The sequence below is a fragment of the Rhinopithecus roxellana genome, chromosome 5, assembly GCF_007565055.1.
Source record: "Rhinopithecus roxellana isolate Shanxi Qingling chromosome 5, ASM756505v1, whole genome shotgun sequence".
NCBI classification, from domain to species: Eukaryota; Metazoa; Chordata; class Mammalia; order Primates; family Cercopithecidae; genus Rhinopithecus; species Rhinopithecus roxellana.
This window is the reverse complement of record NC_044553.1, coordinates 170,471,178-170,496,243: the sequence shown is the minus strand read 5'-3', so window position 1 is coordinate 170,496,243 and position 25,066 is coordinate 170,471,178. Positions and strand designations below refer to the sequence as shown.

General features: G+C 50.3%; 1 protein-coding gene and 1 long non-coding RNA gene across 2 annotated transcripts in view; one reads left to right on the top strand and one right to left on the bottom strand.

The window, feature by feature from the left end:
- The window catches only part of ITGA11 (integrin subunit alpha 11), a 133,775-nt gene that overhangs the window by 64,208 nt on the left and 44,501 nt on the right, over positions 1-25,066 (bottom strand). The window contains exon 3 of the mRNA XM_010363633.2: positions 3,485-3,585. Within this exon, the coding sequence (XP_010361935.2) occupies positions 3,485-3,585 (101 nt within the window). The remainder of the gene's footprint in view (positions 1-3,484; positions 3,586-25,066) is intronic.
- Positions 73-15,897, top strand: LOC115897733. The gene is made up of 3 exons (XR_004057513.1): positions 73-253; positions 13,872-14,118; positions 15,768-15,897. It is a non-coding gene; the product is annotated as an uncharacterized LOC115897733 (long non-coding RNA).

Sequence of the window (25,066 nt, the reverse complement as noted above, 5' to 3'; positions counted from 1 at the left end):
TTTTTTCTTTTCTTTTCCCTTCTCTCCCCTTCCTTTTCTTTACTTTTCTTTTCTTTTTTTTTGAGGCAGGGTCTCACTGTGTCACCCAGGCTGGAGTGGAGTGGCACCATCACGGCTCACTGCAATCTCCAACTCCCAGACTCAAGCAATGGGAGGAATAATTTCTAAGGAAGCCTCAAGCAAGAATGGGTTGCATCACGCTGTGTCAGTGACTGGAAGTGTGAAGAGTCGGCCTGGCTCCCGGGACACACAGGTCAGGAAGGCCAGCTGGTGCGGGAGTCTGGGGGTGGGCCGCTGGCAGAGCCCAGCTTGTCCGACACGGACTGTTTCGTGGACTGGAGGGTGGGGGCAGCTGTGTTTGTTGTTTTGCCTTTTTGGTTTTCCTCAGTTTGAAGCAAGGCTCCTTTTGAAATCTGCCCCTCTTGACTGTGCTAAGAATGACTAGGCTTGATTTCTCTTTTGTCTGTCCAAACAGGCACGAGAGAAAATAACAGTAAAGCCCCGGTGTTTCTGAGATGCTTTATCATCTACAAAGCACCGCGCACACCTGCCCTTTCAGGACCCCTCATGGTCCTGGGAGACCCGGGGTCATCATTTCCATTTTACAGATGAGAACATCGAGGTATAGAGAGGGTTAGTTACTGCCACAAGGTTACGTGCTGGGAAATTAAAGAGCAAGATCTTTAGCCCAGACCATGTGACGTTTCATCCTGAGTCCTGTTTTTTTTCCCATCTAATGGCGTCATGGTGGCAGTGGGAACTAGAGGGGCAGCTCCATGCTCCACTGGGCTGGGTAACCCTCGCCCCCTTCTGGCTAGAATTCTGCCCTCCATTTATTTAAGGGACTCAGCCCTCACCACCCTGCCTCTCTCTTTCCTCCCTCTCCCCTGGGACTGACGTTTGTAGTGAAACTGTGCAGCTGGTTGAGACAGAGGGGCAGGGGAGGAAAGATCCCTGTGTTGGAGTTAAACAAACTCAGGTTCAAGTCCTGCTTTACCCTACCCCTCTGTGAGTGGGAGAGACTCACGCCTTCCTCAGCAGGTATGGGTGAGGGTCCTGGGTCCAAGCCTCTCCCCACACAGGGCCTGGCTTTGAGAACCACGTCACCTCCCCCAGCCCCCGCCCCTCATTGAAAACCCTGACTTTATCCAGGTGTTGGAGGGACAGTGCCAGTGGTAGAGTCTTTCCCACTGAGGTGTGAATGACTGACACCCACTTAGCCTTCCCTGGAGAAAGAAGAAAGAACATTCCTGGCACTGTGCTGCCCAGGGCCTGGAATGGCCATAGGAAAACCCAGGACTCAGGTTTCCCAGCCTTGGATTTTCCACTGTGGGGCGAAACTGACAGATGTTCTTTCTGCCATGCATTTTCTTCTCAGTGGGAGAGAGAGAACCACACCTCAAATGAAGAGTAATTTTCCTCTGTCCCAGCTCACTTTGCTACCCACTGCCTCCTGGGCTTGTGCCCCAGCTCAAAAATGTTTTTCAGGGTCTGATGGCTTTATGCCTCCTCCTCCCTCTAGAGAGAAATGGGGTCCACATTGCAACAGAGAAGAAAAAAAAAGATTGGTTCACGAATCCACGTCCCTGCCTGGACCAGAAGCTTCTCTCGGTGGCTGAGGCCCTCAGCAGAGTGGTCACTCTTCCACCACCCCCCAATCTCATTGCCTCTGTCCCAACTACATGGCCTTTCTTTATCTTCTCCAACAGGGCAGACTTGTTCGTACCTCAGGTCCTTTGTACTTGCTCCTCCTTTGTCTGGAGTGCTCCACCCCCACCTATAACCTTCTCAAAAACTACCTGCTCAGAGAGGCCTTCCCCAACCACCTTGCTAAGGTAGAAATCCCTCTCCACTTCCACCACCCCCTAGCCACTCCTATTACAGCGCTTGGTTTATTGCACAGCATTAATCCCTGCCTAAAATTATCCTGCTTCCTAATTTGCCTACCCTATTACCTTCCCCTTCCTTGGCCTCTTGTTCCTGCCATATCCCCAATAACTAGTACAGTGTTTGGAACATGCTAGGTGCCCATTAAAAGTTTGGGAACAGATTAGACCCAGAATGGATGCTAAGGGTTGTTGAGTCCAGCTTCCTTGCTTTACACATGAGTAAACTGAGGCTCAGAGAGAGGATGTGAACTCCCATGGACACACCGCGAAGAAACTGTACAGCTGGAAGGGGACTCTAGCATGGCCAGTTTCAGAAGCCTGTGCTCTCAGGGTGCTGATGACCTGGAACCATACGCCACCCACCAGGCACCCTCTTCCCTTAGACAATTTCCTCACTGAAGCTTGGGCCCCAGCTGTGCTGGGTTTTCAACTTCCCACCCATGGCGCTGACGCAGATGTGGACAGCGGGAGCCTCCGGGACCATGTGACAGACAGCTGGCTGCCCTGGGGAGTTCTTTGGGCTTTCTGTTGGATGCTGACCTTTTCATCCATCAGCTTATCTCTTGAATCTCTGCCATTCCCATGAGACCCTGCTGCCCTTCCTATCTGCTATCTCCCAGGGAGCCCCACCCCACTGCTCTGGGATAGGGGCCCCCCTCCTAGAAGGAGGAAGGCCCAGGGTCCTGGTCCTAGGGAAGGTCAGTCCTCCAGGGCAAAGCCTAGAATTGCAGCTTGTCAGCCAAAATGGAACTTTTTCTCCCTTCTGAGAGCAGAGCAAGCAATGGCCCAGCCGCTGTCTGACCTTTAGGAAAAGTGGGAGCACTTTAGTGGACTGGTGTGTGTGCTTAGTGGATACACGTTTGCACACACATAAGCAGACACACACATGCATGCAAACACACACGAGTAGATTTTAGGAGGGCTTCGGAGGCTGGGGGCTGTTCACAGCATCTCCCTGTTCCAGAATATGCCTGAAAGTTCTTCAGTGAGGAAAGGCTTGCACTTCCGAAGTGCAGTGTTGCATGGTGGTTAAAGGGATACCATAGCCTGTATGGACTGGACTCCAAGCCCTGCTCCTTGTGAGCTGAGTGACCCTGGGCAGGTCCCCTCACCTCTGTATGCTGTCATTACCCATCTGTTAAATGGTTAAATCCCATATGGGTGTTGTGAAGATTAAATGAGTCCAAATGTGCCTCACATATGGTGAACATTATCTAAGATATCTGAATGTTAGCTATTGTTGTTATTATTTCAAAATCAGGAAAAAGACAGGAAGTCCTTTTTCTTTCTCCTGCGAGAGAAAACTTTGAGTTGAAGGGCAGTGGCTGAGTCAGAAAGAGGAATGGCCTGGGACAGCTAGGGCCTGTGTTGATTCCTGGTGGGCCTCTGGCAAGCTGTGTGGCTGTGGGAAAGTTGCCTCCTCTCCCTGGCCTCAGCTTCCTCATGTGGAATGTGGGGGCAGTGACATCAGCTGGGTCACCTCGTGGGGTAGCAGGAAGGAGTCAGTGTGACCATGGACATGGGCGTGCATCAGAGCCTGCCTTGTGTTAGACAACCGTTGGCCTCATTGTGAAGAGACCGCCAGCCCACGTTACCCAGGTTGAGTTTGGTGCAGTTCCCGTGGATCACTGGACACTTGTACACGTCTCCCGTCTTCTGGTGGCCATTGGTTTCCAGTGGGGCGCCCACGACCAGCCTAGGAAGGAAGAGACGATGAGCAAAGACATTGGGGGAGGTACTCCTTCCCGGCAGAGGATGGAGCCTGGTGGGCAGTGTGGAGGTGAAGCTGGGTGGGGAGGGTGGGAGGGAACCCTGGAGGTGTGAACACATGCAGATCCTCAGGATGGGACCACTGTCTCCCTAGGGGAGGGATGCTGGGCTTTCAGCATAAAGTCATGGGACCTGTGGCCCATTCTAGGCCCGTGCCTAGGTACAGAGATGAAGACCACATGGGCTCCACAACAAATGGGATGGAGGCAAATCCCTGGTGGAGGAGGGGACAATGTTTGAGCTGGGTCTTAAGGGATGAATATGAGTTTGTCAAATGACAAGAGAGTGGTAATGGAAGTCATTCTGACAAAGGAATGATGTTTCTGGAGCCACAGAGTCTTGACCATCTGCCATTACCTGAAAGGGGCCTCATTCTTCATCTTATAGGGAAGCCTTTAAGCTGGTGCCCCAGAGTGGGTCAGGGTGGACAAGGCAGCCAGTGGGCGGGCCGTGCAGCGGGAGCTCCTGCCTTGAGCCTATGCCTTTGCGACCTTCTTTGGAGAAAGTGTCTTTGCAGATGTAACTAAGTTAAGGTTCTTGAGTTGAGATCATCCTGGATTATCTGGGTGGGCCCTAAATTCAATGACAACTGTCCTGAAGAGGAAACACAGAGGAGAGGCATGGGGAGAAGAGAGACCTGAGAAGACAGAGGCAGAGTTAGGCGAGATGCCGCCCCAAGCCAAGGAGTGTCCGGGGCCACCAGAGCCAAGGAAGCATTCTCGCCTAGAGCCTGCGGAGAGAGTGTGGACCTGGTGCTGCTGCAGTTCAGGCTTGCGTCCTTCAGGACTCTGAGGGAATGCGTTTCTGTTGTTTTAAGCCACCCAGGTTGTGATCATCTGTTATGGCGGCCCTAAGGAACTAACGCACCTGACTTACTTACTTACATGTATCTAGGGAAAAGTGAGCAGCCACTCCTTCCTGGCCCGGCCAAGCCCCAGTAGCCGTGCCCTGGAGGAAGAGCCTGTGACCTTGGAGGTGTGGCTGTGGACTCACCCCCCTTGATGCTGGGGAGAGTTCTGCCTCAGACTGGAGGGTCCCCAGGTCCTGTCCTTTGTGCTCCCCAGGGCCCTCTATGCCTCATCTCCCACCCACCAGAAAGCAGCTCCATCACGGGGGGCCAGAGTGTCCCAGGATTCTGACCTGCCCACTGGGTCTGAGGCACGTGACTCTGGCACACCTGGGGTCCTCTAGGCCTTGGGTGCCGGTCTAGTTCTCTACTCAGGCCATATACTAACAGTGGCTAAGAACAGTAACCCTCCCCAGGGACAGTGGCACTCTGTGGGAGGGGACACCACTGCCCACAAGAGCCCTGAAAGGCTTTCGATCCCAAGGGATAGAGAACGGATGATGGTGGGATCTGGCACACAGGGACAGGGGGACTTTCCGGAGCTTTTTAACCTTGCTCTTCCAGCAGCTTCCCACTGTCTGGTGACATGGCCCAAAGAAGAAGCTACTGCACGCCAGCTGACTTAGATGGTTGGGAGGAGGTGGCCAGGAGGTTCGGGCTGCACGGGACTTAAGTGGCTTCTTGTGGTCCATTGCTCCCCCCGCCCCGGTCCACCTTGACACTGTCAGGAAGGAAAGCCAGGTCTGAAGTGGGAGTTAACAGAACTCTGTTTGAAATTAAGCGTCTGTGAAATAAGAGCTGAGGTTTCTCTCCTGGGGAGCCAGATGCTGGCAGATTCTATATATATCCCCTTATTAAGCCTGCCTATTTTTGACTGGCAGGAACTAATTGGACCCATAAAATCTGTTTGTCTAGACGAGGTGATTTTTGGCTACTTAATTCTGCAAGTGATTGTGTGGTCAAGGCTGCTCCATCCTTGAGAGAGAGAGAGGGAAAGTGAGAGAAAGGAAGAAAAAGGTCAGTAAGAGAACCCTGGGCTCTAAGCTTACTTCTCTGGGGCTGCTCTGGTTTTCGAGGTTAACTTGACACGTGTCCAAGTCTTCCTGAGGGACACGGTCCTCCTGGGCACTCTTGCTGGATAGAGGTGCACCTCTCAGGATGCCTCTGGGAGAATCAGGTGCAGCATGCTCTAGATTAGAAAAGCCATAGCCAGCTGGATGCAGTGGCTCACGCCTGTACTTCCAGTACTTTGGGAAGGTGGGCATCTGTAATCCCAGTTACTTGGGAGGCTGAGGCAGGAGAATCGATTGAACCCAAGAGAAGGAGATTGCAGTGAGCAGAGATCATGCCACTGTACTCCAGCCTGGGTGACAGAGCAAGACTCCATCTCAAAAAAAAAAAAAAAAAAAAAAAGGCAACGAGAAACAGAAGGGGCCATATCTAGGCAGGCTACGTGCAAAGACTGGTGACTTCCCAGAAGTCATGTGTCCTGGCAGTGGCTGAGGTGGGACAATCTGGCAGTAAATTCACTAAGTCACTGAGACCTCGAATTTGCAATGAGACCGGTTTTGTCCTTTTCAAAGAACAAAGGCCATTCCCTGGGTCCCATCTCCACTCTCCCAGACCTCATTTCTCTGGGAGTCCATAGTACTTCACGAGGTAGGAGGACAGCGCTTACTGTCCCCATAATACAGATGCAGAAACTGAGGCCCCAGGAGGGGAGCTGACCCAGCCTCAGAGTTGGTTTGTGGCAGGGCCGGGACTGGAGTTCTCCTGGGACTGCTTCCTCTGCATTGTCTCAAATGTTTCTTTGCCATGAAAGGAGGGCCTGGGTCAGCCCTTCTCTTTATTCCTGAGTCTGGGCATTGCGTGTGCCTGTTGGGCTTGAGGTTTTGAGGACATGATTCAGTCTCAGTTTGAGGGGATAACTGCCGAAGCGCAGGGAAAATGTTCACGTCACCACTAAGACCAGCCAAATTGCCTGGGGTCTGGCAGCCCCTGCCACCCCCTGTGGCCTCAGCCTTATATAGCCATCTGCAGCCTCAGGGCCTGCTGCGTCTCTCGGGGGCTTGATACCCTATACCTCCTGGCGTGGGCACCAGACGGCACGGCAAACCCCAAAGGTCGTTGCGAGCATCCGGCCCTTTCCATGGGCTGTGTGCTGTGAGTCACCGGCTGCGGGCTCTCAGCATTCTTCCTGCGGAGGCGCAGGGAGCAGGGATTCGGTTGATGGGAAAATGGGCACGAGGCATTCCAGCCACAGCCCTGTAGGACCCTTTCCCTGGTGACCAACCTCTAAGAAGGGGCTTGCTGAGAGAGGATGCTCGCTGTGGAGATTGCCACTGTGGAAGGCTGGATGTGGCCCTGCTCTGTGCTGGGCCCCTTGGCTCCCTGCCCAACCCAGGCTAAGACAAAGGCCCCCTGACTCCAGCGCCCTCCCACCTGACTCTACCTCACACCCTCTCCAACAAGGCCCTTTGGGGACTCATCCTGAATTCTGCTTATCCTCAGCTCCATTCTTCCAGGCAGTTTTGGTCTCTAAACTTTTAAAATTCAATCTCCTGTGAGAAAAAAGATGACATGTACCCCTAATTATGTGTAAGTGTATGTGTAAATTATACCAACATAAACTGTCCGATTTTAATTAACTGTATATTAAATGTTAGTAATTCTATTTTTTTCAGATAAAGTATTAACCTAAATAGAACTCACATTATTTTATTTCTGTACTCCAGTATATAGTCCAGCACAGTCCCTGTGGTGTGTGTATCCCACCCTGGAGACCATCCCTTTAAAATCCAACATAAATTCCCACCTGCTCCAGGAGGCCCTCGGTGATTACCCTGCCCTTTCTCATATAAACTGGCATGTAATCCCTGCTGTCTGGTGTGGCCAATGTTGTAATGTCATGATTCCCTGAGGTCTGAGGTGTCCTGGATTGCCCTGCTGCACCAGTGTAGGGTGATCCTGAAGGCACTTGGCAAAGAGGTGCCCAGTGACCGACCTAACCTTCTGTAAGACAGTCTGCAGCAGGAGCAACTGTGGGAGCTTTTGGCTTTGCCTCAGACCTAAGAGAAGCCCCCGAATTCAATCCTTGGAAAGAGGGTTGCTGAGAAATTGAGTACTTTCCATGCATAGGAGTTCAATGGAGTGACCCAGCTTCCGTGCTAAAGTCAATGTTGACTGCTTCCCTGATTTCCATTTCCTCCTTCTCAACAGTACTCATTTCTGTTTGAGGATCCAGGGAATCTGAATGTATTCCCAGTCGCAGGGATGGAGCACATAGCTTATGTTAGGACAGTTTATCCCCCAGCTGCAGTGATTGAGTCAGGGTGGGCCAAAGACTTAAATCTCCCCAATCAAAGTGAATCTCAAGACTTGTGCTTGGGATGCAGAGATCAGGGTGGTCTCTTTTCTCTGGATGCCGTAGTGAGTGAATGCAAGGCCTGGAACTGTTGGGAGTCACCTTGTGATGATGAGGGGTATGAGCTGATGCATTGACAGCGGGAGAGCTGAGAGAAGCATAAAGAGAAGGAGCTGAAGTCCTGCTGATGCTGTGAACCCCTGGATCAAACGGTACCTGAAGCCTACTACCACTAGACTTTTCAGACATAGGCACAATGACTACCTTTTACTGCATAGTAAGTCTGTGAGGTTTTAGGTACTTATAACTGAAAACATCCTAATGTTTAGAGTGTACAAGGCAAAAAAGTGCACATAGTTAAAATTACTCCTAGAAATTCCGTATGTTATTATGCTATAAGAAAAACATGGCAACCAAGACCAACAAGGGAGGAGCAGATTCATATCCCCTAACTCATGCTCCACCTGGGGCCTGGACTTACTGAGGGAGGGGTGGGTGGAATCGCCAGCACCATGTTTATTATTTCTCTCTTGTTGTTTAAGTGAATGCATAGAACTTTCCCCTGGCCCAGACTTGTGGGAACAGAAACCCTTTTGTCCTACGTGCATCCCACTTACAACAGCTGCTTAGACAGGGAACACGGCATTCCAGATGTTTCTGGTTACCTGGTAACAGGCCTAGAGATCATCAGAGCTGGGAGGAAACATGCAGGTTCCTTGGGCCAGCCTCAAATGTGGGATCCAAGGCCAGGATGAGAAGTGCTGTGTCTGAGTCCTCAGAGCAGGCAGTGGCAGAACTAGACTAGTACATGGTGTCCTGACTCCCAGGGTAGTGCTTCTCCCAAGCCATGGAGGGCAGAAAGCCCAGAGGCAAGGGCTGGGGCTCTAGGCCCTGTCAGACTTTTACAGGGGTTGTGTCTGCTGAGGCAGGCAGGAGCAGCTTAGTTCCCTAGCAGATGAAATGAGCCCAAGGGCATGAATTGAGTTCACTGGATGCTAGGGGAAGGAAGAAGGAACCTCCAAGGATGGGCCCACCTCTGGAGGAGGTCCTAGGACCAGAGGATGGCATGGACTGCCTAGGAAGGGAAGAATGTGGGTTCAATCCCCTCCCTGACGGGCCTCATGGCCTCCCTCTGCAAAGCCTCAACCTCACATCCCGGAAAATCCAATTATCATTGGTTATCCTTTTCATTTGAATGAATCACTTTCAATGCAATTTAATTGCACTTGATTTTGATCTCCAGGACAGCTTTGGGGCTGGCAGAGCAGTTTGTGTCTGAGGTTCAGAATGTAGGTGTGATGAGCCTGTAGAGAGACACTGATCAGTTTCACAGCCAGGATTCCACGTCCTGTGCTCTTTTTCCCATTGTGAAGAACTGCAAAGCTCAGTGCCCAGAGAGGAGTGAGGTCTGCCCTCTCTAAGGCCAGCAGGGCCTGTCCCCACAGGGGCCTCTTACCTCTCTCCTCTCTCACCCCATTCCCTTCTTCACCTGTTCCTTTCTCTCAGCACAGCCCCCGCCCCCTTAAACCCACATGGGCCCTTTGTCTCTTTTTTCTCCTGGTTTCATTTTCCTTTTCTGAAATTAGATAGGGGCATCAGGGAGGGGTTTCACGGGAGGAGCCGAGAGAGAGCTCGAGGGAACAAAGGGAGATTATTCCTTTAGTGAGGCCTTTCTCTCCCTCTCTCTCCATGGAAAATGGAATCTCCTCCAGCCCCTGTGAGTTTGGTGGCTAATGGGTTCAAGATGGGGCTGGGGAAGCGCTGAGCGCAGCAAGTCCAAATGCCTGCCCGGTGGGGGCCCCGGGGCTGCCCTAACTGGGGGTTGGGTGTAGATGGAGAATCTGGCCCAGGATCTGCCCAAGGGGAGAAGTTAGCACCTTCAGGTCTTCCTGGGCTGACTGCAGGGGCTTGTGGTTCACCTGGGCGCACACATCTGGTGAGGCCTGGCCTCGTGGGGGCTGGGGAAATGAGAGCCCCTTATTCTCCCTCCATAAAGTCCTATCAGACACTGGAAACCTTTGTGTGCATTTTAAACAGGGACATGTACATGATGATTAATTTTATGTGTCAACTTGACTGGGCCACGGGGTGCCTAGATATATGGCCAAACATCGTTCTGGGTGTTTCTGTGGGGGAGTTTTTTGCATGAGATTAACACTTAGATTTGTAGGCTGAGGAAAGCAAATCGCCCTTTCTAATGTGGACGGGCTTCATCCAATCAGTCGAAGGGCAGAACGGAATAAAATGACTGACCCTCCCTTGAGAAAGAGAATTCTCCCTGGACCCTCCCCCAGACCATCAACAGAGGCTCAAACTGGGGGTGGGGTCCAGCGTTTGTGTTTTCACAAGCCCTCTAGGAGACACTGATGCATGCTTAAGTTTGAGAAGCATGAGAAGTGCTTATATGGGGGAAACAGAGGCATGGCGACTCTCACTGGGCTCGAAGCCCCAGATCCATGTCAACAAAATCCACCCTCTTCACCATGCCTTCTGAGGCTCTGTATCACCTCATTGATCTCCTCTCTTTTTTTACCTGGGCTGCTATAAACTGCTGTGCACAAGTGGGTCCTCTCCGCCATCATCTAGGGCTCATCTCCAAGGCCAGCTCCCCAAAGTGGCCTTTCCTGAAGACCTGTCACTCTCTGTCTCACCAACCTGCTTTGCATTCCTCAAGTGCTTTGCAGTGTCCGATGCTGGCTTCTTTGTATGACTTTTCATTGTCCTTATTTCCCTATACGATTTAAGCCCCAAGGGAGCTAGGATCTTGCTGGTCAAGTGGGCAGCCACAAATACCCCAGCACCCAGAACAGCATCTGGCACAAAGTGGATCCTGGAATGAAGTTTTTGTATGAACTGGTGAATCACCTGGCTTAGTGGGATGCCTGTGACCCAGTAGCCTGCAGCTTGGGACCACTGGCTGCCAGCTGCTTGCTTTTGTCTTCCAATATAGATTGACCCAGCTGGGCGAATAGAGCAAGCTCTGGCAGGGGAAGCCAAGGTCATTAACTGCCTTGGGCCTCAGTGTTCTCACCTACCCAAAGGGACTGAATATTATACCTGGGCTGCTCACCCTTCAGGGTTTTAACGGGCAGTGGTTTCCGCCCTTGCTGGTCATCAGGATCGCCAGGGGAGGTGCAAATGCAGGTTCCTGAATCCCACCTCCAGAAGGTTCTGACTCAGCCAGTCTGGGACATGGCCCAGGAATCTGCAGATCCTCCGGGGTGTAGAGGCAGGATGGGAAACCCTGTTTGAAGGATCTGCTAAGGAAGCAGGTAGGAGGCCCTCTGGCCAAGTGAAGCAACACTTCTACCCTGGGAACTTCCACTGTGTCTGGGGATCATGACCACAGCCATCTCTGACCATCTGGCTCACCCAGATTGATTTTATCTATTTATTTTTGAAAAATTTGTTTTATTTCTTTTGGTCATAAGAAAATATGTAATAAATAATACTTTAATTGGTTCAAAAAAGTATTAACGTATTTAAAAACTGATTTTTTTATTAAAGGTAATACACATTTGTTATCTAGTGTTCATGTTGCAAAACTGTGCAAAGTAATATTTTTGTTTTGGTTTGTTTTTTGAGACAGAGTCTCCCTCTGTTGCCCAGGCTGGAGTGCAGTGGTGGGATCTCAGCTCACTGCAACCTCCACCCCCCTGGGTTCAAGTAATTCTCCTGCCTCAGCCTCCCTAGTAGCTGGGATTATAGGCATGAGCCACAATGCTGGCTAATTTTTGTATTATTAGTAGAGACAGGGTTTTACCATGTTGGCCAGGCTGGTCTCAAACTCCTCACCTCAGCTGATCTGCCCGCCTCAGCCTCCCAAAGTGCTGAGATTACAGGCGTGAGCCACTGTGCCCGGCCCAAAGTAAAACTGAAAGCCTTCTCCCTCCCCTGCTCAATCCAGCCTTCTATGGAAAACTACTATAGCAGCAGGGATGCAGACAATCTAGAGGACATCCACATTTTAAAAACTGGAATCATTCTACATATGTGGTTCTGTAACAGGCTTTTTCCATTTAATTATTTTGTACGTGGACCTATTTCTGTGTTAATATCTATCAATGCCCCCCTTAGACTGTGTGACTAGGGCCCCTGCTCTTGGTTCAGCTCCAACCCTTCTCTAGCTGTGCCCCTTCCTACGGGATGAGGAGTCCTAGGGGTCAAAAGGACAGGACACCTAGAGCCACTGTCCTCCTACTCTGGGTGGTTGGGATGCTGGAATCTCCTGCCCAAATAGCCTGGGCCTGAGTCCAGGGCCTGTGCAGGCCTCTCCTCTAGACCTGTCTTTCTGATAGAGAAGCATACCTCTGATGGCAGTAGCCAAGGAGCGGCCATTTGCAGGGCTGTAGAGAGAGCTTGGGTGTGCAGGCTGGAGTGTCTACATGTGTAATGCCCCCCAATTATTGAGAGAGAACCAGAGGTGGGAAGAAAAGATGGCAGGTCATGGACCAGAGCCTCTGTTTACTTTCTTGCCTCAGGGTGGGCCTGGTATAGATAGATAATATAGTTTTGCCTCCTTCTTTATAGTGGTTGCACAGTGTTAGACTTTTTAACCATTCTCCTGTTCAGGGAGACTGAAATAAACAGTTTCATTCCTCTTTCTCTTGATAGACATTCAGGTACTTTGGCCAATTTTTCTTTTTTTTTTTTTTTTTTTTTTTTTTTTTTTTTTTTTTTTTTTTTTTTTTTTTTTTTTTTTTTTTTGAGGCGGAGTCTCGCTCTGTCGCCCGGGCTGGAGTGCAGTGGCCTGATCTCAGCTCACTGCAAGCTCCGCCTCCCGGGTTTACGCCATTCTCCTGCCTCAGCCTCCCGAGTAGCTGGGACTACAGGCGCCCGCCACCTCGCCCGGCTAGTTTTTGTATTTTTAGTAGAGACGGGGTTTCACCGTGTTAGCCAGGATGGTCTCGATCTCCTGACCTCGTGATCCGCCCGTCTCGGCCTCCCAAAGTGCTGGGATTACAGGCTTGAGCCACCGCGCCCGGCCGGCCAATTTTTCTTGAAGCTGGGCATGGTGGCACGTGTCTATAATCCCAGCTACTAGGGAAGCTGAGGCAGGAGCATCAATTGAGATCAGGAGTTCAAGACCAGCTTGGGCAACATATCAAGACCCCATCTATAAAAAATAAAAAATTATCTGGGTATGGTGGCATGTGCCTGTAGTCCCAGCTACTCAAGAGGCTGAGGCAAGAGGGTCACTTGAGTCCAGGAGGTCAAGGCTGCAGTGAACTATGATCATGCCACTGCACTGCAGCCTGGGTGACAGAGAGAGACCCTATCTCTAAAAAATAAAAAGTAAAAAAATTTCTATTGCATATCCTTTATCAATACTAATAAATAAAAGGCCTCTATGCGTAAGTAGCTATGGGTAGTCATGAAGTCAGTAAATACAAAGCCCACATGCTATCCTGATGGCTGGACGTAGAGGTGGCCCCTCTCGGGTTGGGCACACACCTGTTGACAAGCATTATCACAAACGTCACCTTCATAGTCGACATTTGGGTCTCTGGTTTGCACTTGACAACTTTTAGGTCCACCTCAGCTGACATCCAAACAGTGATTCTTTCCTAAGTTGCAGAAGTTCTTAGAAGAGAAGAGGGAAGAGTGAGGGAAGGTGACTGCAAAGGAAGTTCTCAACCCATTTGGAGGGAAAATGAGAACCTCTGCCACCGACTATGTGGAATAAAAGTAGCCAACTTGTGCCATTTAGAGTGTCTGACATTCGAGTGTCAACCTCTCAGCACCCCTCCCCATCTCACACCCCAATGCCAGTCACACGCAGCTACTCATCCGTCTGTTTCTCAACATTGCCTGCATTCTCTCCTTCCCACCTCTGCATGAGCAAACTTCTCATCTCAAACTCTCAGTCTATCCTCCTTCCATCCACCCTTCAGTGCCTCTTCCTCCAGGAAGTCTTCCTTGGTCTCTTAGCTGAAAGCTCTTTCAATTCCTATGAAGCTTTGTCTATACCTTTATTGTTTGTGTCTTTTCTCTCCTCTAGATAATTTGCCTATAGATAGCAGAGAGAGAGAGACCCTGATGCATTTTCAAATCCTCCCCCAGTGCTGGTCAAATCCCTTGGACACAGTCAAGGCTCAACCACTGTTTGCTGAGTGAATACATGATGGAGGAAGCTGCTCATTTTGCAAAGACAAGCTGAGTCTTCACTTTGCTTCTTGGGGTGTATCTGGCAGCACAGCTGGGCCGAGCTCTTCTGGGTCCCGTCCACAGGTGGACAACCAGGCTTGGTAAGTTCTTGGCTCAGCTCTCTCAGGAAGGTGGCCGTGGTCTGTTCTTCCCCCAGAGAGGCTGGACATGCAGTGTAACCCCTCGCCCTTCTCTTTGCAAGATGCCTGACAAACCCTTGCTTATTTTTCCAAGTCATGCTCAGAGGTTTTTTTCTTTCCACTGTATAGCAGATTTCTCCTCCAAAAATGAAACATAAACACAGCAATAGTTTGGACAGATGTTTCTCAGCAGAATGTACAGCTTTAATTTCTGGTATGTGTGAGTCTGACAGCTTCTCAGCCATTGCGTGGTAGGAAGGAAACGGGCCTAAGCATTTCCTGCTCTCTGATCCGGGCCGGTGTGCTTGCTTTGGCTCATGAATAGGATGGTGACTCTTTAAATATGGCCAGTGAGGTATACACACCCAACTGTCTCCAGCAAACCACAGCCAGGCAGGTGGTCCAGCAAGGAAGATATTCCCACTGGACTGGGGAAGAAAGCAAGGCCCAGAGAATGTCACGATTGGCCCCAAATCACGCAGTCAGGCAGAGGATGAGGCACAATTGATACCCTCATTCTTCCAGCTGTGTCCACCAGCCACAGGGATTTGGGTAACACAGAAAAAGGAGATGACCTGGACTTAAAAGGACAGATACTCTTTTCTTGTTCATGGGCCTGTTGACACGTGCATGGCTATCTCTAATCTATCCCCAGATGGGTTAAGCGACCCATGGTGAGTCACCTGCCATCTCTGAGCCTCAGTTTCCTCATCTGTAAAATGAGGGACTTGGACAGGTTCCGTTCAAAGAAGTGATTAAGGAGCACTTGCTATGTGCTGGGCTCTGTGAGCATAAAGATGAATGAAGCACAGCCTCACCCCTAGCCCATTGAGGGCAGGGAGACCTGTACCCGCTGAATTTAGTGTGGAGGACATGCCGCAAGAGGGGTGTTCAGGTGTGGCAGGGCACAGAGGAAGGGTTCCTGCTCTGCTGTCTGGGGAGCCTTCCTGGAGTGGGAAACTCCTGGACAGAGGCTTGCACAATGAATAGGTATCATTCAGGTGAAAAAGGGCTGGGGCTCACAGGGAGGGCTGCGCATGGCGCCGGCGCTCATGTGCATTATTTCTATGCTGCCTTCCATGATGAAGGCTGGGCCTGAGGTGGGATCTGGAGGGACAGACAAGTCCCTGCCTTCATGGAGCTTGTGGCAGAGTCATCCTCAACAGGTTCATCCCTGTTCCACCTTTCTGACTTTCCAAGTCCCCTTCCTTCTTGCCTCACTTGTCCAGAGAACTCTACTTAAAGTGGTCCTAAGTACAGACAGATGGTTAGACGCCTACATGGTTGACAAGCACAGCATTGTCCCCCAGTCAGGTTGCCCCTACCTGCTTTCTGGGATTCTTAACTTCTTGCCATTAGTCATCCTTCTTTGGATTCAGGCCCCGAGGGCCACTCTCAGTGTAAGCCTGGAACGGAGTTAACCTGTGGATCCATGGGAACTCACAGACCTCTTAGAAAAAATTAAGTCAGTGATTCCAGCACCTGGCTAGGCATTAGACTCACCTGGGAATTTTGAAAATATGGATTACCAGGGCATCACCTCTACAGGGTCTGTCTTTGTAATTCTTAGACTTGACTGAGATATCTGCATTCTTTTTGACCTTTCACAGGTGATTCTGTTTTGTGGCCAGCTTTGAGAACCCCTGGATTATCTTATCAGGTGATCACCAGGCTTTAAGATGATGGAAAACAGATAATATGGGGATAGAGAACAGGATGCCCAACCAAGAAATAAACAATGGGACATGCGCGCCTCTCCCTTCAAAGCACTTTATATGAATAAACAAATAAATGGATGCATGAATGAATATTTTAGGGGGAGTTTATTATGTACCAGGGATTGCGCGACGGGTGTCCCTGACTTTGACCTAGTCTTCTCAACCCTGAGGCAGAGACAGCATTCCAATTTTTTTTTTTTGAGATGGAGTCTTGCTCTGTTGCCCAGGCTGAAGTGCAGTGGCGTCATCTCAACTCACTGCAACCTCCGCCTCCTGGACTCAAGAGATTCTCCTGCCTCAGCCTCCTGAGTAGCTGGGATTACAGGCATGCATTGCCGTGCCCAACTAAATTTTGTATTTTTAGTAGAGATGGGGTTTTGCCATGTTGGCCAGGCTGGTCTTGAACTTCTGGCCTTAGGTGATTTGCCCACCTTGGTCTCCCAAAGTGTTGGGATTACAGATGTGAGCCACCACCCCCGGCAACATTCTCATTCTGAAGCTGAGGAAACTACAGCACAGAGAAGTCACCCAGCTGGTTAAGGGGCAGCTCTTTGGCCTCACTCTCCTCCCCGGGCCTCACCCCACCTCTGGCAGGTGGATGGAGTGCAGGAGAGCAGAGGACGCAGAAGCTGGCTTTGGTTTACATCAGGGAATCATTGTTTACATGGACTCCTTCAAAGTCTTTTCTGTCTGGTTCAAAGCTCAGATTTATTTTCCTCCTCTCCCTCTGTGTTGTGACAAAGAGTCATCCTTACAGAATTATTCTTATTTCAAGAAACCATAAAGAAACAGAAAGGCTGTGGGCTAGCTTCATTGGAAGGTGAAGTGTGTCATTACATTTTCAGAAATGTCCTCCTCCTGGGTTATAAAATTATTGGCTCAGCAGTTGGGAAGTGGCAGAAGAGAAATTGCAGAGAGGATCTGCTATCACAGGGCGAGCCATCCCGGAGCTGGGCCAGGCCACCAGCCACCACTCACCTGATCTCCTGCCTGAGTTCGCTTTAGTAGCCCTTCCAAACTTTGCAAGGAAAATTTAGAAAAACAAGAAATCTGAACATCTCCCATCCAGGGGCCATGGTCCCCAGACCCTTTAAAACAAGGACATCCAGTTTTGGGCTTCTCCAAGATTTACCTTGGGTCACACCCAGACTTCTAGAATCATTCTCTCCCTCCCTTTCTTCTTCACCATCTGCGGGCCTATGCCAACCACTGAAGAGGCCAAGATGAATAAAGTCAAGCCCTACCCTTGGGGGCTCACAGCCTCCCTTCCCTCTTTTCTTTCTTGTTGGCATTTTATTTTCCATCTCATCTTTCCTCTTTCCTTTTCCCATTCCAGTTTCCATTTTCCTTGATTCGCTTTTTCTACAACTCTCTTTCCATGTCTGTCTACATTATCATCTCAAGGTGACTCATCACAGATAAACCAGGAAGAAAAGATTCAAGAGGGAAAGCAGCAATTCAACAGAAGATGACAGAAACCTTGTCAAGATGGCCTCAAGTTGATAACAAGCATCGTGCTATTGGTTGTATGTCTGAGGGTTGTGGCTGCTTGGAAGAGAAGGCACTGAAAAAGAAAAGCGATTTGAAAGAGTTTGAAATCCCAAGGAGCAGCCGGGCGCGGTGGCTCAAGCCTGTAATCCCAGCACTTTTGGAGGCTGAGGTGGGCGGATCATGAGGTCAAGAGATTGAGACCATCCTGTCTAACACAGTGAAACCCCACCTCTACTAAAAATACAAAAAATTAGCTGGGCATGGTGGCGGGCTCCTGTAGTCCGAGCTACTTGGGAGGCTGAGGCAGGAGAATGGCGTGAGCCCAGGAGGCAGAGCTTGCAGTGAGTCGAGATCATGCCACTGCACTCCAGCCTGGGTGACAGAGCGAGACTCCATCTCAAAAAAAAAAAAAAAAAAAAAAAAAAAAAAAAAAAAAAAAAAAAAAGAAAAAGAAAAGAAAAAAGAAAGAAAGAAAGAAAGAAAGAAAGAAAAAGAAAAAAGAAATCCCAAGGATCCCTTGATTCCTCATGAAGGAGTCAGGGAAAGTTAGAAGGAGGTATTTTATCCAAGCCTGCAGAAAACAAGGGTTAGATAGTGATTAATTATAGTTAAAATTAGTGAGAAAAGGAATGTATGGCACCTTCATTTGTTTTTCTAAGTGTATATAACCTTAAAACACGCACATTGCACCTTGTGGTTTTCAATAAGAAATTCAGTTTTTCACATTTTACAGCCTAACTGAATGGAAGCACATGCTACCCTGAGGGTATCTATGGAAAGCCTCAATGGTTGACTAGAGGAGCCATTAGAGGGCTATCTTGCTCCCTCTAGTGTCAGTTATGATCATTGCACATAACGTGCCAAGGAGCAATTAAAAACAGTACCAGCCTTGAAAATTCAAACCTATGAAATTATAGAAAGCCACTCTCAAGATACAGGGAATTTCAACATTTGTTTATTCTCCACCTCATATGAAAAGCTCCCCTTTCCTCTCCTTCACTGGACTTAGGAAGGATGTTGGCATCGCAGAATGAATGGTGTTGGCTTCAGAAATGGAAAGGAGGTTGCGGGGAGCCCACAGGCTGCTGTAGGGGGAGGCTGGTGAGGGAGTGGGAAGAGATGGGTGGCAAAGATGCTGAGTTGGCAAACCCCTCTGGCTTTCCTGAACTGCCCACGTTAAATTTATTTTCTCTCTTGGAAGTTAGTAAACAGGAGACTTTCTTTTCAATATTTCCACTACCGAGATTGTGTGTCTTACCTCTAAAAGCATACAATGGCTGGCCTCCTGCCTTTCCAAGTTCAGCACTGAGGACATTCTATGGCTCTGAGGAATGGCCTTAGAGGCCTTAGAGGGTGGAGTTGAGATTAGCTCCATCTCTGGTTGACCAGTTTTTGTGTGTGTCAGAAGTTTCCTGGCCCCTCACTGACATCTCTTCAATTTCTGGGACTTTCTTGTGTGGTTTGGCATTAAAAAAAGAGAGAGACAGAATGAAAGAGCAAAGAGAGAAGAGGAAAAAAAAATCACCCAAGAGATGCAAGGAGCCTTAGGAGCTGTTTGCAGGCCGCATCCTAAATCCACTGTGCCCCAGACTTTGCTCTTGGTTCTGGGGCTACTGTTCTCTCCTTGGTCATTTTCACTGCTGCTTTGTGCGTTTGAGTGCCTGAAATGCCCCAGCTCCTGCCAGTGAGGATGAATGTCTGGATTTCCACTCTCCCAGCCCTCTGCGGCTCATTTTCTTGTCTGTGTGTGCCTGCCAGGGTCTGCTGGGTGGCTTGGCCTGGGGCCTTAGGCCAACGTTTCCCCACGAATACAGTTTTTCCTCTCTCCCTCTCTCTCTCTCTGTCTCTCTGTCTATCTCTCGTGCGCTGGGTGGTTTCATCCTATCCCAGGCTTCGCTTCTGTAGTGATTTATTCTTTAACCAGAATGAGTCATGATGCCGGATTTTATTTGTTCCAAGAGAAAATAGCAGAGAGCGTTTATGCGCTGTGGTGTTGGGAGCCTGTTCTGGGGGCCTAGGCCAGGAAAAGAGTAAAGGATGTTCCTCAGAAAGGCTTCCACAGCAACAACCAAGGCTGCCCCAGGCCTGGCAGCCTGCACTGTCACTGATGAAAAAGGGCAGACTTGTGTAAGATCCATCTTTCTGCTCAAAAACAAGCCCCAGAAGCCCTTTCCTCAAAACCAGCCCCTGGACACCATACCCTTTTCTCAGGGCATAGGCCGGTGTAGGGAACTCACTCATTCAGCCTCTGCCCCGCAGTAGACACTTAAACACCATCTCTTATTTCTTCCTGAAAAGAACCCTCTGGGATTCACATCACCATACCCATTTTGCAGATGAAGAAACCGTGGTCCAGAAAGTGGATGTATTGTGCTTGAGTTTCCATGGCTTGGAAAGTAGCCAAGCTGCCAAGCTGGGAAGGGAGCTCAGTTCTGTGATTTCGAAGCCTAGATTCTCCCTGCAGTGAGGAGCCACGCAGACGTGCCTTTGCTTCCTCTGCTGAGGCAGAAGGCCTGTGTGTGCTCCGTGACAGCACTCTCTGCCTGTGAGAAAGGGCTGCAATGGGAGCTGGGAAACCTCTGGGTTTGGAGAGGAGGAAGTGGCTGGGCCAGAGGGCATCGCTCCTGGGCCTAGGCTCCACAGCTGGTTTTGTGGATTTACTCCTCATGGATTACCTTTGCAGTCAACCCAGATTCCACCATAGTCAGCCTCTGGTTTTAGACATGCAAGACCCTAGTGAAAAGGCAAATTTGTTATCTGGGAAGGTCAGTACCTAAAGCCACTGTAAAAGGATGAATGCCTCACCCCAACTAGAATTTAGTTTGGGTAAATGTCATCTAGAAAGTCTTGAGACATGAGATCTGCAATGGTGGGTGAACTGCCCCTTGGGTAGTTTTCACCTAAGTGCTTGTTAAGCCTGGTGGAAATGCCACAGAAATGGAAGCAACTCTGGGCTGGGGGCTGGGAGATTAGGTTTGGTCCTGGCCCTCCCACTGACTTGCTGTCTGACCTTGGTCCAGTCTCTTCCTACCTCTGGGCCTCAGGGCCCTCATCTGTAAAATCATGAGGCTGGGGCAAATGATTTCTCAGACCCCTCCCAGGCCTGGGGAGGAGCTGCAGCTGATGGAACAGCTCGAAGGCCAACCCTACCCACAGGCCTGAGTGGTCCATCTGCGCCTCTGGGGCCTGTCTCCAGCCACTCTGTCCTTCCCCACCCCACCATCATCTCTGAGAATTGGGGTCTTCTGAAGATCATGGGAATGGTGGCCCCGTCTTCAGGTTACGGGGCTCTCCCCTCTGCCTGGAGTCTCCACAGGTAGAAGACACTGTGTTTATAGAGAGGTCCCCAAGGAGAGATGGGTATTAACCTGATCAACCTATGCCAGATCCCAATCCCCGTCTTCAGGTTACGGGGCTCTCATGGATCCACTCCAGCCCTGATCCACTTCAGGGGCTATGGCTGCCCATCCACTGTGTGATGCCAAGCTTTGGGGGGTGGTAGTGGTAGTGGTGATGGTGGGTGTTGGAAGGATCTGCACTTGGCCATGGTCGATGATTTGCTCCTAAGCCAGGCAAGCTGCTGGGTCTCCCTCCTTACTGCCTCACAGTCCATCCTCAGGACACCCAATCCCACAGCCCCTTCCATGTCTGGCCACACAGTGCAGAGGTCAGTTGCTGCAAAATAATCCCAGAGTATCCTTCAAAGAGGTGGGAAGGCTGCCCAGGACCCTTTGTGACTCTGGGGAGTCAAGCCAGCATGTCTGTCCCTCCATGGCTGAGGGTGATGAGAGTGGGGCTTAACATGCTCCCTTTTCCCCAAGAGAAGCTTCAGTTTCCCATTAGGACACTCCCCAGGATTTAGGAAACTGAGGCTCCGGTCGGTTCTGCAGGGGGCAGCCCATCTCCCAACGTCCTTTCTCTCCCTCTCTACCAGGATCCCCTTTCTCCTTTTTCTCCTGGTCCAGGGACTCTCCCTCTTGCTGCCCTTGTCCTTTTCTCTGTGCACACTCTCTTCGCCCCACCATGGGAGTCTGCAGGCCCACTGCTGCAGGTGGGCGCTGGGAGTCTGGATGGGGCTCTTTCTCCTTCCCTCCTCTCGTGGGTAAAAGGCAGGCTGATGAGACGAAAGACACTGGCAGCTGCAGAGAGAAGCAGGGAGAGGCGGGACAGGGCAGCCTCCCCTCACCTTGGCCACCTCTCATCCCCTATCTCACCCATGTCTATCAGAGACTCGGGGCAAGGGAGTGAAGAGGGGAAGGAAGAAAGAGAAGGGATGTGGGAGGAGGGGATGAGGGGAAAGGAAGGGGAACAAGGAGAAAAGTTGAGAAAGTAATATGAGAAATCCAGAAATCAGTTAGAGGAAACAGGCAAAGAGAAGGAAAACGGATGGAAAAGTAGAAGAAGGTAGGGGAAGAGATAAGAGGGAGAGAGGGAAGGGGCCTCTGGGTGCATTACAAGAATGAAGTACGAGCAGATTGCCTCAAAAATAGCACCTTCTGCCCTCCCCACTTCACCTCCAGCCCCACCCCTGCTGTCTCTGGGCTCTGCTCTCCATGGCCCCACACATGGAGGCATCTACACAGTGATTCTGCCTCTGCCTGTTGTCACCAGCTTAAGACCCTGGGAATGGCAACCACTAAGTGTGTGTGGTTCTTAGAGTGCGGTTCCCAGACCGGCAGCACCAGCACTACCTAGGAAGTTCTACAAAAGCACATTCTCAGGCCTCACTCAGACCTACTGAATCAGCAACTCTGGAGGTGGGGCCCAGTAATCCGATTTAGCAGCTTTCCAGGGATGCACGCGCGCTAAGGTTTGAGAATCATTGCTGGACAGTAGTTCATTCCAGACTCTTTACACATGACAGTAAATCCTTGCAGAGACTGGAGATTTTCTGTATGTGTTAACGTATATTATGAACATTCCTTTACATCCGCAGGGCTCTAGTCCTGGTAGAGGCTGCCAAGTGCTGTGAGCTGCCCAGCCAGGCCCCTTCAGCTGCTTCTGGGAGAGGCACTCCTGGCTGCTGCTAGAGTGCTAGGCACTCCTGGCTGCTCCTAGAGCTGGAAGTTCTCACGATGCTGCACCCACCTTCATCTTCCTCACAATCCTCTCCTCTTCTGCCCCCGGACACAGCACCTCCTCTGACCCTTCTCTCTCAGCCTTCTCTTCCTCCTCCCTGCCCATACCTATGGACGTTCTGCATTCTGTGGTTCTTCCTAAGCCCCGCTTCCTTCTCCTTGCTGAATGGAGCTCTCCTGACGCACATCTGGGTCTCAGCCCTAATCTCCCTGCCAAGCTGAAGTCCCCCTTCCCTGCACCTGGATGGCCCTTGGATCCTTCAAACCAATGAGTCCAAAGCTCAGCTCACCTGAACTTCCAAAGCCTGCCCCCTGTTGCTGGATTTTGCTTTTGTACAAAGGATGCCACAGTCTTCCTAGTCAGCAAGATATGTCCTCAATCATCCTGCAGCCTCTTGCATCTCCAAACTTGCCTCCTTCTGCTCTTGCCCTAGCTCACTCTACTCCAGCTTCCTTGAACATCTCAAGCATGCTCCTACCTCAGGGCCTTTGCACTTGCCATACTCTTTTCTCAGATAACCACGATTCTCTCAGATTCTTCCTTTCCCTCGTGTCTCTAATGACTATCATCCTGTCATGGCGGCCTCCTAGACAGCCTGTATAAAGTTGAGCCCTCAATTCAACCACTGTTCCCAAGCCCACTTACCCTGCTTAATGCTTTTCCATTGCACAGATAACTATCTGACAGATGATGGACAAACTAATCATACGTTTTGCCCCTCCAGAAGAAAAACTCCATCAGAGCAGAGACCTTGCAATTCTATTCACCATTGAATTTCCAGAACCTATAACAGGTACTCAAGAAGTATTAATGGAATGAATGAATGAACTACTGATGTTCATGAAGCACGCCCCTTTCTCGAGCCCCCACCCCATAGCTTAGGTGTCCTCTTTGCTCACCTAGACCTCTACAGCCTTCCCCCTTGGCTCCTCACCTCCAGGGTCTCCTCCCTCGATTCCATCCTCCACATGGTAGCCAAATTGATCACCTGAAATTATAACTCTGGTGAGCCACTGTCCTGCTCTAAAACCTCTAATGGCTCCCTATTGCCTCCCAGATACAGTCTTTTCACTCTGCTATTTAGGAACTCCATGGTAGGATCATCACTCTCCCAACTTTGGGCCTTACTTCTCTGCTTTTTGTACCTTCTCTCCAGTCAAATGGGACAGCAACCTTTCTCTAAACGCAGTTTCTTCTTTTCCATCTCTGTACTCTTTCCCATGCTGTTCCCTCCATCAGCTGTACTCTTCTCACCCACGTCTACTCTGAACATTGGAATCCTATCCACCTGGAAGCCTCCTCCTTCACAATCCACTCTCAATCCGCTCCACCCCCGCAGCCTCCTGCTATGTTGGAAATTAACTCTCCCTCCCATGAACACCTGAGATCCTTTCTGTGTGTCCCTCCCTTGGGATTCATCTGAGATCAGGGTTCTGTGAACATACACCTTCTCTTCCAGGTTGGGCAGCACTTGATCGCCCCCCAACCCACTTATGCAAATACACTTAGTGCTGGGCCCTGTGGACACCACAACCTCGCTCTCATGGGGCCAGCAGTGTGTCTGGGGAGGGGCATGGCAGCCCTGGGGCTGAGGCTGCCTCTGCTCTGTGTCCCCTTGGGGCTCACCAGGCCCCTGCCCTGAGGCAGAGAGAGTAGACAGATCTGGGCTCCAGTCTTGCCTCTGCCTCTGACACTTACTAATTATGTCATCATTTGGAGTCTCAGTTGCTTTGCCTGTAAAATGGGGACAAACCTACTTCCCCTACAAGTTGCTCCTGTCTGTGCACCTGTACCCAGGGAATTCACCGAGATCTCTTGTTCTTAGAGCCCACCGTGCCCCTAGAGAGTCCCCTTTTGGAGCTCACTGGGGACTGGCAGTCTTCTGCTCCCTGGCGCCCTGGAGGAGAGGAGGAGAAACGTTCTGCCTTGCCGACAGCTGAGGCTTCTCCTCTCTCCAGGGATGAGAGCTTCAGTGAAAAATGGGAAACTTGTGAGGCCCAGCTCTGTTTTTTCTCAGCACCAGGAGGCTTCCTGCTTCAGGGCGCCAAAGGCTCAGAGAGGCCCTCTGCAAACCCTGCATCGGAGCTGCTGGGACATCAAATGGCCTTCCACTGAATTAATAATTTCAATGTAAATGCAATAGAATCATGTGGATTAAATTTCTCCGAAAATACACAAGGGCTTAAAAAGCAGGGGCAGAGAACACTCAGCCCAAGAGGAATTTGTTTTCTCTTTCCTTTTTGTGTGTCTGCGAGTGTTGTTATTGTTGCTAAAACCAAGGGATGTGAAAAACTGTTCAAGATGTCTGAAGCGTTGGTGTATGGTCAGCTTTGCTGAGTTTGAGCTCTGAGTTGGGAGTGAGGTGGGCAGAAGGGGAAATGTTAAGAAAATAAAGTGACTGCCCCACCAGATCTGTCCTCTCATCCTCCAGCTGTTTACTGCAGGCCCTTGACATTCAAGGAGGCTCACAGCTGGTAAACGGGGCATATCTCATTGGTGCCTGAGGGGGGAGTCAACGGTGGGTTCTTCCCTGGGGGCAATGCTGGGACCTGGATTTGGGGCCAGGGCTGCGGACTGATGTTCTTTCTCACTGGAGTCTTTCTGTCCTACATGCTCAGTGG